Source organism: Scyliorhinus torazame, chromosome 12 (assembly GCF_047496885.1).
Source record: "Scyliorhinus torazame isolate Kashiwa2021f chromosome 12, sScyTor2.1, whole genome shotgun sequence".
Lineage (NCBI taxonomy): Eukaryota > Metazoa > Chordata > Chondrichthyes > Carcharhiniformes > Scyliorhinidae > Scyliorhinus > Scyliorhinus torazame.
In genome coordinates, this window is record NC_092718.1 from 65,804,517 (window position 1) to 65,819,447 (window position 14,931).

The window sequence follows — 14,931 nt, forward strand, 5'->3', positions numbered from 1 at the left end:
AACTTCGAATCCCTGCATCTTTATTCAATTTCTTCCAGCTTTTTGAAGGTTCGATGTCAGTTTTATGACCCTCTGATTGCTAAGGTAGTGTTTCACAGAGTGTGATAGAGCATGCAAACATGGCAGCAAATAAGGCCCAAGGGAACAATGTTTTTTTTTTAAAGCAGAATTTAAAGGCTATCTCTGAATGTACATAGCACTCATGACAAAATTGTTGAATTGATAGCACAAATATAAATAAATGGGTGTCATATGATGGTCATTACAGAGTCTTGGTTGCAAAGTGACCACCACTGGGATCCAAATAGTCAAGGGTATTTGACATTTTTGAAGGACAGGAAGAAAGGAAAAGGAGGTGATGGGTTAACTCTGTTAAGTATGAGATCGGTATGGTAGTGAGAAATTGTCTTGGTTCAAGGTTCAAAATGTAGGATCAGTTTGGGTAGAAATAAGAAATAGCATAGGGCAGAGTCACTGGTGGGAGTGGTTTATAGGCTCCCTAACAATAGCTAAATGGTATGATGCAGTTTGCAAGTTGTAATGGGGGCTTTCACAGTAACTTCATTTGAAGCCTACTTGTGACAATAAGCGATTTTCATTTCATTTTTCATTTCATTTGTAAGAAAGGGACTGAAATAGTTGCATATAGATTGGGCAAAATCAAATTGGCAAAGGTAGCCTGGAGGATTAAAATAGTGTATTTGGAACAATTTCCTGGAACAAATATGTCCAGAATCAATCAGGAAGCAGGCTATGTTAGATCTGGTAAAGTGTAATGAGGCAGGATTAATTAATGATCTTATAGTAAAGGATTCCCGAGGTAAGAGTGATCTTAACATGCTGGAATTTCACATTCAGTTTGAGCGTGATAAATATAGGTCTAAACCTAGTCTGAAACTTAAATAAAGGCAATTACAAAGGTGTAAGACAGAGTTCAGAGCAGAGGCAGTGACACACATGTAAGGAGTTGTTTCATAACTCTCAACAAAAATATCTTCAATTAAGAAACACAAACTCTACATGAAGGATGTACCATCCATGGCTAATTAGGAAAGCTAAGGAGGGTGTAATATTGAATTAAAATATGTACAATGCTGTAAAGTTTAATGGTAACCAGAGAATTAGGAACATTTTCGAAACTAGCAAAGGATGATTTAAAAAATAACGAGGGAGAAATTGGAGTATGAGAGAAAACTAGCACCAAATATAAACACAGACAATGAAAGCTTCTATAAGTATTTAAAAAGGAAAAGAGTAGCTAAAGTAAGCTATAGTCCGTTTGAGGGTGAGACTGAGGAATTAATGCTGAGAAACACGGAAATGGCAGACACGTTGAACACTTATTTTGTGTCTGTCTCCACAGTAGAAACCACAAAACAATCCCAAGAATAGCTGAAAAGCCCTGGGGGTAAAAGGGAGGGAGGAACTTAAAACAGTCACTATCCCAAGAGAAAAAGTATCTGAAAAACTAATGGAATTAAAGGCTGACAAATCCCCCGGATCTGATAACCTGTATCTGAGACTCGTCAAAGAACTGGCTGCCCAGATAGTGGATACGTTGTTGGCAATATTCCAAAGTTTCCGAGATTCTGGATCACAGCGGATTGGAAACCTGGAAATGTGGCACCACTATTCAAGAAAGGAGAGAGACAGAGAGCAAAATGCGTTAGGCCAGTTAATCTAACAATTGTTCTTGGGAAAATGCTACAATCCCACTATTAAGGATGTAGTAGCAGGACATTTAGAAAATCATAGTAATACCATTCAGCAGAGTTCACATGGTTTAGTGAAAGGGAACACATGTCTGACAAATTTATTACACTTCGATAAGGGTGTAATAGTCAAGGTGGATAAGGGGAACTAGTAGATATGGGACAGATTCTCCCATCTGGGAGCATATCCCATGGCGGGGACGAGGACGAGAAGTGTTTCCCAGTGCGGAGGCTGATGGGAAACCATGCTGAGCCCAACCTTATTAATTATACATTTGGGGGTTTTAGTGCCGTGTTCCATGTCAGGGTGGGTTTGATTGCAGGGGTCCCACCATCTTATCTGGGTGCCACACTTAAAAGGTGCCCAATATAACAGACCCAGTTGGATGAAGGAACAAACTATATTATAAGCAAGTTTGCTGATGATGCAAAAATGATTCAGAAAACAAATTGTGAGGAGGATGCAAAGAGTCTCCAAAGGGATTTAGACAGGTTCAGTGAGTGGGCAAAAATCTGACAGATGGAGTATAATGTGGGGAAATGTAAACTTGTCTTCTTTGGCAGGAAGAATAGAAAAGCAGGATGTTATTTAAGTGGACAGAGATTGTAGAATGCTGCAGTACAGAGGGATCTGGGTGTCCTTGTACATGGATCACAAAGATTAAGCATAAGGGGCAGCAAGTAATTAGGAAGGCAAATGGAGTGTTGTCCTTTATTTGAAGGAGAATGAAGGTTAAAAGTAGGAATGTCTTGCTGCACCTGTCCGGGACATTGATGAGATTGCACTCCGCAGCGGGGGGGGGGGGGGGGGGGGGGGGGGGGGGGGGCTGCTGTTGGCAGAACCGGGTGATCCCGCTGGTGTAAACAGGTGAAAGATCTCACTTGCAGGGTCTTTCCCTTCCTGCGGGAATCTGGAATGAGGGGCACAGTTTCAAAATAAAGGGTCTCCCAGACTGAGACGAGGAGGGATTTCTCTCCTGAGGGCGCTTAATCTTTGGAATACCCTACCCCAGAGTGTGGTGGAGGCTGGGTTACTAAATATGTTGAAGGATAAGTGTGACAGGTTTTTGATTGAAAAAGGTGCCAAGGTTTAGGGGTGGGGGGAGGGGGGTATGCGGACAGGTAGGTGAAGCTGAGGTGGTAATCTGATCAGCCTATGATCCCATTGAATGGCGGAGCAGGCTCAATGGGCCGAATGGCCTACTCCTGCTTCTTATGACCTCAGTCTCTTGCCTCACGCCTGAGACCTGAACAACAAACACACAAGTAACTGGCATTGATACAGAGCTTGAGGAAGTGAAATACTGCACTACAGTGCATCAGCCAGGAGATGGCGAACTGGACCTCACCTACGATCTGCTCCCACATTGGGAAGTACAAAAGCTTAATATCATTTTCGTTTTGTTTTGCAGGATTAATTGCTATAATGCTCTTCATGCTCAGGCGCCTTTCGGAGGCTTCAAAATGTCTGGAAATGGAAGAGAACTGTAAGAGTTTTATGTGATACATTTTTGTCTGAATATCAGTAATGTAGTTACAGCCATTTGGTTCCTCTCCTGTGTGTGTGTTCGAATATATCGAATAATCTTCTCCCCCTGTCGTTCTACTGAGGGGTGACCAGGTTTCCTCTCTATTTATTCTTTGTTTTTGAACGAATCAAAATGAAGGTCTAAAACTGCAGTCTGTAATTGTGCAGGACTCCAAAGCACTGGGATAGGGAGCATGCATGGATATCCAACAGGTACAGCTCGGCCTGTAGGAACCTTATTGGAACTGAGTTCAGAGTGCAACCCTACCCACGTGTGATATGATCACTTGTTGGGGACATTTCCAAGTCCCAACCTTGTGCCAGCCGGCAGATGGCGCCAGCACCAGCTTCGGGGAGGTGGTCTCCTAACCAGTGGGACCTGCATCCACTATCCAAGGGCAGTGGATGGGTTCATAATGCTATCGACCCAATCAGATGGTCAGCAGCCCTACGAGCAGAGGACATCATTGCTCTTGTGGGGTATCCTCTATTGAGGTATTTACTTTGTGGGATCAGGAGGGAATGAAACTATGAGGGAGTCCGGCCAGAGGCCCGACGGGCCACCCATTGGAAGGGAAACTCCTCACAGGATTGTCTCTAGTTGCTAATTCCTGCAATTCCTGTTGGGGGATGAGGGGAACTGAAATTACTCACTAGCCCCCACCCTCGCCAGTACCCAGCCAGCTGCTTCCTGGCACCAACCCCCCTTTGGTCGCAGCAGGGACCCTGCCTGGTGATGGGAAGATCTTGGTGATGTCCCCCAAAATTTGGCACTTCGATATTCAAATTGGGCGACAACCAATGCTGCCGATGAACTGCCTCTGGCCTGATCAACCCGAGGCAAGAGCACATCAAACCTCTGACCTGACTCCCTCATAGCTCCATTCCCTCCTGATCCCATCTTCAAACTTACTCCTCGGGATCAGGAAGATTCCACCCTCAGTGTGCAGAATATGATCAGCTCAGATCCCTGGAATCTGTTCGGTAAGGATTTGAACCCAATGGCTCGGTTAACCCACTTCCCAGTGACCTTGATTAACCCAGTGACCCAATGAACCCAGTGCCCAGTGCCTTGGTTAAACCCACTTACCAGCAACCCTGATGAACACAGTGCCAGTGACTCCAAGGAAGCCAGTGCCCAGTGATTTGTTATGTTGTAGGTGTAACTTGTGGTGCACTTGACAAAGGAAGGTTCAGACATGGAGATAACTTCAACACATTTATTAAACTATTTACACTTCTATTACTCGGGTTCGACACTACTGCTAATCCTACTATAGCTACCCAGACTGACTAACCAGTTGCTGCAATCCAGGTGGTGGGTGTGACATTGAATCAACCCTGTGTCTCTACTCACTGACTGTCTCCACTGGAAAGAGGCAGATCATGTGTGTGGTGTCCTTTATATATGGGTTGGTGTAATGCCCTCTTGTGATCGTGTCACCTCTGTGTGTATCGTGAATGTCCATTGGTCATGTCATATCTAATTGATCTATTGGTTGAGTGTGTGTGTGTGATGTCTCTTGTGCTCCCTCTAGTGTCTAGCTAGCCTACATGTATTTACATTGATGCACAGCACCACATCCCCCCTTTTTTATATGTTCATATTTTAAGAAAATTGAACAAAGAACAGGTAGAGAAGGTAAGGTATATACAAGTCATGGGAACAGTGAGTAAACAATAAGTCCAAATCATTTGTGTGAGTCCAAAAACCATCAATCATCATGGTCAAATGTCTCTCTTGGTTATGAACGCCATCAACGTCCCTGTGCCACAGGAACCAAGAAGTGGTCAAATCACTTTGCTGTCTGATTTGGAGTCCCTTTCTTTTTTCGATGTTTGTGATGGTGCTGTCAGATGGCATCTTGTAGCTGATAAGGTGTTGATGTTGAAGAGGTACCATCAACAGTATCATTCGAGGTCATGGATGTGCCAGATGTTGAAGTCGGATGAGACTGTACATACTGGTTCTGGCCACGTGCTGTGCAGGAAGGGTGATCCTGCTGAGAACCGTTGAAGCTTGTCGAATTGGAAACAGAATTGCTGCTCGCATCAATGTCTGATGATGGTGTGAAACTAGAACCTTGCATCGGATAATAATATGCCATCTGGCCAGGCTGGGGTGCAGCAAATCCTGGGCAGTAACTAAGGCATCCAGTCTGTAGTGAAGATTGCGCTGGCGGTAGTCCTCCTTCGGTCTTGATTCCATTAGTGGGCAATCCGTAGTGCTGGCCTGTTTGAGAATATGCTGCATAGACTGCTGGCTGCTGCATGCCTGGATATTGGGTTTGTCCAGCATGAGCTGTCATTGGCTGCACAGCTGGTGTGGAAAAAATGTGTGAATATAGCTGTGGTGAATATTGGTGTATTCCTCTTGGACTGTAGCCGCTGCTTGTTATTACTGACCCAGTGTGATTGTCACGTGATCCATCTCCTGTCGTTGTGGCTTCTGCTGTCACCCTGAGCGTGCCATCACTGAGGTTGCGGCACTCCCTGTCTGGAGTAAAGTCCGGCTTACGTGAATCAGAGTCGACGTTTGGTTGCTCCCCATCTGGAGTCTGATCTGTTTTAACTGAGTCAGTGTTGGTTTGTTGATGCTCCCCATCCGGAGTCTTAGCAGGTTCACTGGAGTCAGCTGAGATTTCTTGAAGCTGCACGTCTGGAGTCAGAACATGCAGGAATGCATTGACTTGTGGAGAGGTTCGAGCGAATGAGGGTGGAAGTATCATGGTGTCACCGGAGCCACCAGTGGTCTCACAGTGATCGCCGGTGCCTCTGTACACACTAGCTGAGGTCTGTCACTTTGCACACCTTGCATTGTAAGTGGGATGCTGTCGTCACTCGGCTAACATCCCGTGGGTAGAGCCTCAGTAGCTGCTTGTTGTTCACTTGGGCTGGGTAAATTGTCAGAGTCTTCATCTGGTGGCACAAACAATGTGGGTGGACTGTCATTGTCTTGCTGTTGTCCTTCATTTGGGCTTGGACTGTCATCGTCGCTTTGTTCTTCACTGTAGCATGATAGACCATCATGGTCGTCCTGCTGTGCAGTGGAGCGTGGTAGACTGTCATAGACTTCTTGCTGTTTACTTGAGCATGGCAGACTTGCATCGTCTGCCGCTAGTTGGTCAGAGGAGGTTGCTCGACCCTCATGGTCTTGTTCCTGCAAGGGCTGCGTGTCGGAGTCTTGCGTTGCTTCTATCCTGGAAGCTGTCCACGAGCTCGCTGCGGAGGCTTGTGACACTGGAGTCACGTCTTGTTCATGCAAGGACTGCGGTGTGGAGTCTTGCGTGTCTTCTTTCGTAGAGTCGGGAACCCTGAGTGGTGCATGGACCACGCTCTGTGTGGCAGCAGGCCGCTCTCTGTGGGCTCTGTCTCTTGGTGTCAGGCCGCAGCATAATCATAGAATCATAGAGTCAACAGTGCAGAAGGAGGCCATTTGGCCCATCGAGTCTGCACCGGCTCTTGGAAAGAGCACCCTACCCAAGCCCTCACCTTCACCCGATCCCCATTACCCAGTAACCCCACCCAACACTAAGGGCAATTTTGGACACTAAGGACAATTTAGCATGGTCAATACACCTAACCCGCACATCTTTGGACCGTGGGAGGAAACCGGAGCACCCGGAGGAAACCCACGCACACACGGGGAGAACGTGCAGACTCCACACAGACAGTGACCATAGGCCGGGAATCGAACCTGGGACCCTGGAGCTGTGAAGCAATTGTGCTATCCACAATGCTACCGTGCTGCCCACGGTAATCCTGCACTCACGAGTCGGGATGTCATATCTGCTGGGCTGAAGATCCTCAAATCCGAAGAATTTGTCGTCGGGGTCGTCAATGTGCAACACGTCTAGTTGCGGTTCGGGCTTGGTACTGCGGTAGCCTCCCAAGATGAAATGTTCGTCCGAGTCGTAGTCTTCCAGGACCATATCATCACTGTTTGCATCGGAGCTCGCATTGGGCTCGCAAAGTCCAGAGAAAATATCAACGTCGGTTTCGAAGTATTCAAGGTCGGAATCATCGGTTTGGGCGTAGGTACCTGCTTGTTGCAGGGTTCTTGGGAGGTTAATTTCATTTCCTGTTTCAATTTGAGACATTGTGCTGACATTCCAGGTGAAGGAAGGTTGTTTTACGGCTTTAAAAGATTTTTCCTTTGATTTGGGACGTTCCCCCTTTAAATGGGCGTGGTCCGAGGCCTCTGACGACATGCGCGCGTGACGAAGCGAAGGAAGCGATTGCACATGCGCAGATCGTGGTTCCTTTACTTTGGGCCGTTTTCGTGATTGCGCATGCGCGGTTTGTCGCGCATGCACAAACGGAACTTCCCGTTCTGTGCGCTTCTCGCGCAACTGCGCATGTGCAGTCCCTTTAGAAAGATGGCCGCCAATCAAAATTGTCCTCTGCTCCGGGATTTCGGCCTCGTGGTGAGTACTGGCGCTTCTGTTACCTTTTCTTGCTGGTTGGAGTGTGTTTTCCTCACAGTACTTGCCGAATTTGTCCAGGACTGCTGGAAGTCGCTCCTGTTTTGCCCTTGGAGAACTTGAATTGTTTAAAGATTTCTTCTGCTCTGGCACTGGCGATGGTGAGGAGAAGCTCTGTCCTTTCAGCATCAGCCAGGTCTTCTAGTTCGGCTGCTACCAGAAAGATTTCAACAATTTGCCGGAATACGCGCCAGTTTTCGCGGAGTTCGTCGTGGCACTGGAGCTGCTGCGGAACCCGGATCTCAAACATCTTGCCTGGGTTTTGTTGCTGGTTGTCACTGTACGCTGAGGTATTGCTATATGGATTGAAACAGCTCAGTCCTGGTACCATGATTTGTTATGTTGTAGGTGTAACATAAGCGGCTTCCTTGTGGTGCACTTGACAAAGGAAGGTTCAGACGTGGAGATAACTTCAACACGTTTATTAAACTATTTACACTTCTATTACTCGGGTTTAACACTACTGCTAATCCTACTATAGCTACCCAGACTGGCTAACCAGTTGCTGCAATCCAGGTGGTGGGTGTAATATTGAATCAACCCTGTGTCTCTACTCACTGACTGTCTCCACTGGAAAGAAGCAGATCATGTGTGTGGTGTCCTTTATATATGGGTTGGTGTAATGCCCTCTTGTGGTCGTGTCACCTCTGTGTGTATCGTGAATGTCCATTGGTCATGTCCTATCTAACTGATCTATTGGTTGAGTGTGTGTGTGTGGTGTCTCTTGTGCTCCCTCTAGTGTTTAGCTAGCCTACATGTGTTTACATTGATGCACATCACCACAGCCAGTGACCCCAATGAACCTAGTGACTCAGTTAACCATAGTGACCGCGATGAACCCAGTGACTTGGTTAACGCACATACCAGTGACCCTGATGAACACAGTGCCAGTGGCCCCAATGAACCCAGTGCCAGGTGACCCCGAAGAATCCAGTGACTCAATTAAACGTAGTGCCCAGTTACCCCGATGAACCCAGTGCCCAGTGACCCTGATGAACCCAATGCTCAGTGTCCCCGATGAACCCAGTACCAGGTGACTTGGTTAACGCACTTACCAGTGACCCTGATGAACACAGTGTGGTGATATACATCACTGTAAGTACACAAAGGGTTAATGTACATACACTACACCTAGCTAGACACTAGAGGGAGCACCAGAGACATGACACACAGACATAGAACATAGAACATTACAGCGCAGTACAGGCCCTTCGGCCCTCGATGTTACGCCGACCTGTGAAACCACTTTAAAGCCCATCTACACTATTCCCTTATCGTCCATATGTCTATCCAATGACCATTTGAATACCCTTAGTGTTGGCAAGTCTACTACTGTTGCAGGCAGGGCATTCCACACCCTTACTACTCTCTGAGTAAAGAACCTACCTCTGACGTCTGTCTTATATCTATCTCCCCTCAATTTAAAGCTATGTCCCCTTGTGCTAGACATCACCATCCGAGGAAAAAGGCTCACACTGTCCACCCTATCCAATCCTCTGATCATCTTGTATGCCTCAATTAAGTCACCTCTTAACCTTCTTCTCTCTAATGAAAACAGCCTCAAGTCCCTCAGCCTTTCCTCATAAGATCTTCCCTCCATACCAGGCAACATTCTGGTAAATCTCCTCTGCACCCTTTCCAATGCTTCCACTGTTGCTCTTATTAGCCTTAGTTTTATCAGCTCTGATTCTGTCACCTTTGCTCACGAGTCGACAGGTATCTTTCTGATACCGCCACGTGGTTCAAGCTCGAGTTATGATTAATAAGTCAGCACACCGCTTAGTAAGATTGAAATCAACGGTCATTTATTATGTACAGCAATAAATACTTACACAACAATCCTACTTTCTATATCACTACCTACCACTACTGGCCAATACTTAACTTTTGGGAATGGCCCACCAGGTCAGGGAAACGAATGGCTTATCGAATTGGGTCTGGCCTGCGGGATTCAAAGGCTGATACAGGTCGATGACTAGGAGTCTCTATCGGGTAGCGATCGCTGGAGTCAAACTTGTGGTTTCTGCTCGATGGTTCTTGCGAAGGTTGCGAGCAGGAGAAGAAGGGAGAGAGGGATCGATCTGAACTTGGCCCCTATTTTTATGGGTCCCAGGGGCTTCCTGCCTCTCGGGGCGGACCTTGACCCTGAGTCCCAAGTGATTGGACTTGTTCCCAATCACTGGGTTCGATATGCTCCAATAATGGGGCGATTCCTTGATCGGGGGGTGGTCGTTCACCTGTCTTTGTCTCAGCCACTGCTGGCGCCGAGAGGTCTGGCCCGGCATTCAATTGCTAATTTGTTGCAATTGTTCCCGGGGATAGCCGATTAAACTGCAGATGTCTGTGTTGATGTGCTGCTAATGGTCGCAGGTATCGATCTGGGCCGACTTCCCCAGAGCCGAATACGCTATTCTGTCTGCAGCTGTCCGTTTGTGCCCTGTTGGCTGCTTTTCCCATCAGCCTTTTTGGTTAGCCATTTTATATCGGGTTTTGGCCAAATTAATCGGGAATCAGCCATTTTAGGTGGCTACACCACATCCTTCCTATAATGCGGCGACCAGAATTGCACGCAATACTCCAAATGCGGCCGCACCAGAGTTTTGTACAGCTGCAACATGACCTCATGGCTCCGAAACTCAATCCCTCTACCAATAAAAGCTAACACACCGTACGCCTTCTTAACAACCCTCTCAACCTGAGTGGCAACTTTCAGGGAGCTATGTCCATAGACACCGAGATCTCTCTGCTCATCCACACTGCCAAGAATCTTACCATTAGCCCAGTACTCTGTCTTCCTGTTATTCCTTCCAAAATGAATCACCTCACACTTTTTGCATTAAACTCCACTTGCCACCTCTCAGCCCAGCACTGCAGCTTATCTATGTCCCTCTGTAACTTGTAACATCCTTCCGCACTGTCCACAACTCCACCGACTTTAGTGTCATCTGCAAATGTACTCACCCATCCTTCTACGCCCTCCTCCAGGTCATTTATAAAAATGACAAACAGCAGTTGCCCCAAAACAGATCCTTGTGGTGCACCACTAGTAACTGGACTCCAGTCTGAACACTTCCCATCAACCACCACCCTTTGTCTTCTTCCAGCTAGCCAATTTCTGATCCAAACTGCTAAATCTCCCTAAATCCCATGCTTCCGTATTTTCTGCAGTAGCCTACTGTGGGGAACCATATCAAACGCTTTACTGAAATCCATATACACCACATCAACTGCTTTACCCTCATCCACCTGTTTGCTCACCTTCTCAAAGAACTCAATAAGGTTTGTGAGGCACAACCTACCCTTCACGAAACCGTGTTGACTATGTCTAATCAAATTATTCCTTTCCAGATTATTATACATCCTATCTCTTATAAACCTTTCAAAGATGTTGCCCACAACAGAAGTAAGGCTCGCTGGTCTATAGTTACCAGGGTTGTCTCTACTCCCCTTCTTGAACAAGGGGGCAACATTTGCTATCCTCCAGTCTTCTGGCACTATTCCTGTTGACAAAGATGACTTAAAGATCAAAGCCAAAGGCTCAGCAATCTTCTCCCTAGCTTCCCAGAGAATCCTAGGATAAATCCCATCCGGCCCAGGGGACTTATCTATTTTCACCCTTTCCAGAATTGTTAACACCTCCTCCTTATGAACCTCAAGCCCTTCTAGTCTAGTAGCCTGAATCTCAGTATTCTCCGGACAACATTGTCTTTTTCCTGTGTGAATACTGACGAAAAATATTCATTTAGCACCTCTCCTATCTCCTCGGACTCCAAGCACAACTTCCCGCTACTGTCCTTGACTGGCCCTACTCTTACCCTAGTCATTCTTTTATTCCTGACATATTTATAGAAAGCTTTAGGGTTATCCTTGATCCTACCTGCCAAAGACTTCTCATGTCCCCTCCTGGCTCTTCTTAGCTCTCTCTTTAGGTCCTTCCTAGCTAACTTGTAACTCTCGAGCGCCGTTACTGAACCTTCATGTCTCATCTTTACATAAGCCTCCTTCTTCCTCTTGCCAAGTGTTTCGACTGCCTTAGTAAACCACGGTTCCCTTGCTCGACCACTTCCTCCCTGCCTGACAGGTACATACTTATCAAGGACACGCAGTAGCTGTTCCTTGAACAAGCTCCACATTTCCACTGTGCCCATCCCCTGCAGTTTTCTTCTCCATCTGATGCATCCTAAGTCTTGCCTCATCGCATCATAATTGCCTTTCCCCCAGATATAACTCTTGCCCTGCGGTATATACCTATCCCTTTCCATCACTAAAGTAAACGTAATCGAATTGTGGTCGCTATCACCAAAGTGCTCACCTACCTCCAAATCTAACACCTGTCCTGGTTCATTACCCAGTACCAAATCCAATACGGCCTCGCCTCTCATTGGACTATCTACATACTGTGTCAGGAAACCCGCCTGCACACATTGGACAAAAACGGACCCATCTAAAGTACTCGAACTATAGCGTTTCCAGTCAATATTTGGAAAGTTAAAGTCCCCCATAACAACGACCCTGTTGCTTTCGCTCCTATCCAGAATTATCTTTGCAATCCTCTCCTCTACATCTCTGGAACGTTTCAGAGGCCTATAGAAAACCCCTAACAGGGTCACCTCTCCTTTCCTGTTTCTAACCTCAGCCCATACTACCTCAATCGACGAATCCTCATCAAACGTCCTTTCTGCCACCGTAATACTGTCCTTGACTAACAATGCCACCCCTCCCCCTCTTTTACCACCTTCCCTGAGCTTACTGAAATATCTAAACCCCGGCACCTGCAACAACCATTCCTGTCCTTGCTCTATCCATGTCTCCGAAATGGCCACAACATCGAAGTCCCAGGTACCAACCCATGCCGCAAGTTCACCCACCTTATTCCGGATGCTCCTGGCATTGAAGAAGACACACTTTAAACCACCCTCCTGCCTGCCAGTACACTCCTGCAACTTTAAAACCTTGCTCATGAACTCACTACTCTCAACCTCCTGTACACTGGAGCTACAATTCAGGTTCCCAAGCCCCTCCTGAACTAGTTTAAACCCTCCCGAAGAGCATTAGCAAATTTCCCCCCCCACCCCCAGGATATTGATACCCCTCTGGTCCAGGTGTAGACCATCCCGTTTGTAGAAGTCCCACCGACCCCAGAATGAGCCCCAATTATCCAGAAATCTGAAACGCTCCCTCCTGCACCATCCCTGTAGCCACGCGTTCAAGTCCTCTCTTTCCCTATTCCTCGTCTCGCTATCACGTGGCACGGGTAACAACCCAGAGATAATAACTCTGTTTGTCCTAGATCTAAGATTCCACCCTAGCTCCCTGAATTCCTGCCTTACACCCCTATCCCTTTTCCTACCTATGTCTTTGGTACCGATGTGGACCACGACTTGGGGCTGCTCCCCCTCCCCCATAAGGATCCCGAAAACACGATCCGAGACATCACGCACCCTGGCACCTGGGAGGCAACACTCCAACCGCGAGTCTCTCTCGTTCCCACAGAATCTCCTATCTATCCCCCTAACTATGGAGTCTCCAATGACTAATGCTCTATTCCTCTCCCCCCTTCCCTTCTGAGCAATAGGGACAGACTCTGTGCCAGAGAGGCTTACCCCTGGTAAGTCCCCCCCCAACAGTATCCAAAGCAGTATACTTGTTACTAAGGGGAACGACCACAGGGGATCCCTGTACTGACTGCTTCCTCCCAGCCCCTCTCACCATCACCCATCTATCTTTATTCTTTGGAGTAACTACATCCCTGAAGCTTCTATCTATGACCACCTCTGCCTCCCGAATGATCCGAAGTTCATCCAGCTCCAGCTGCAGTTTCCTAACTTGGTTTCTGAGGAGCTGTAGATGGGTGCACTTCCTACAGATTAAATCAGCAGGGACACTGTCGGCATGCCTCACCTCAAACATTCTGCAGGAGGAACATTGCACTACCTTCACTGCCATCCCCTCTACATAAAAAAAGAAAAAGAAAGAAAGAGCTTACCTGTTATTCACTCCCCTTCTCAGCAAGCACTCACTCAGCAACTCTGCGCCCTGCACGACAACACCTGAGGGAAAATAAAAGAAAAACTACTTACCAGTCACCAGCCAATCCCTTACCTGCAGGCTGTGGCGTCACGGTTCAACTTCTTTCTACTTCTACCTGACCTCGAGCCTTCCAATAGGTCAATAAGATAGGACATGACCAATGGGCAGTCACGATACACACAGAGGTGACACTACCACAGGAGGGCATTACACCAACCCATATAAAAGGACACATCACACATGCTCAGTCTCTTTCCAGTGGAGACTCTCAGTGAATACAGACACAGGGTTGATTGAACATCACTCCACCCACATGAATTGTAGCAGACTGGTTCGTCAGTCTCAGTAGCTATAGCAGGATTAACAGTAGCGTTGAATCCAAGTAGGAGAATTGTTAACAGTAATAAACATGTTAAAGCTATCTCCAAGTCTGAACCTTCCTTTGTCAGACTGCACATCAAGGAAGCAGCTTATGCTACGTCAAGAACATAACAAAACACAGTGCCAGTGACCCCAATTAACCCGGTACCCAGTGACCCTGATGACCCCAGTGACTCAATTAAACCCAGTGCCCAGTGACCCCAATGAACCAAATGCACAGTGATCCCCAATGAACCCAGTGCGCAGTGATCCCCAATGAACCCAGTGCGCAGTGACCTGATGAACCCAGAGCTCTTATTAAACAAGTTGTAGAAATTCCCATTCAATTGTCATTTTCTGTTTTTTGTTGGCGTGCGGTCACATCAAATTGCTTCATAGTGACCCTGAAAATGATGTCGTTAACTACCTGATGGTGTCTTTGGGTTTCATCCCTGCAATCATTCACTCCTTCTCCAGCTTTCCTATGCAACCCAGAAAGTGAGAACAGTGCCCCCGACCCATACTACTAGCTGCCTCTGAGAGATTAATAAAATGGAGAGAGAAATGCAGTACAGGCTGATGCACTATCAATTACGACGAGACAAAAGTAGAGAGTAATCGAGGCTTTATTAAGCAGAGATGTGTGGCGTCCTGCAGCTGCTACTAGAAATGGTTGCAGCTCGGTGTGCATACACATTTATACTCTGCCTACTGGGCGGAGCCAGCAGGCAGGGATCTACCCCCGTATCTGTAGTACAGGAGCCTTACCGTATTACCTCTAATACACGTATTGTACAAACAATGGTGTCTACCACAC

General features: G+C 47.0%; 1 protein-coding gene across 2 annotated transcripts in view; it reads left to right on the top strand.

The window, feature by feature from the left end:
• aldh1a3 (aldehyde dehydrogenase 1 family, member A3) overlaps window positions 1-14,931 on the top strand; it is a 191,174-nt gene that overhangs the window by 147,115 nt on the left and 29,128 nt on the right. For both annotated transcript variants that reach the window (XM_072468807.1, XM_072468808.1), the window contains one exon: window positions 3,125-3,199. In XM_072468807.1, the coding sequence (XP_072324908.1) occupies window positions 3,125-3,199 (75 nt within the window). The remainder of the gene's footprint in view (window positions 1-3,124; window positions 3,200-14,931) is intronic.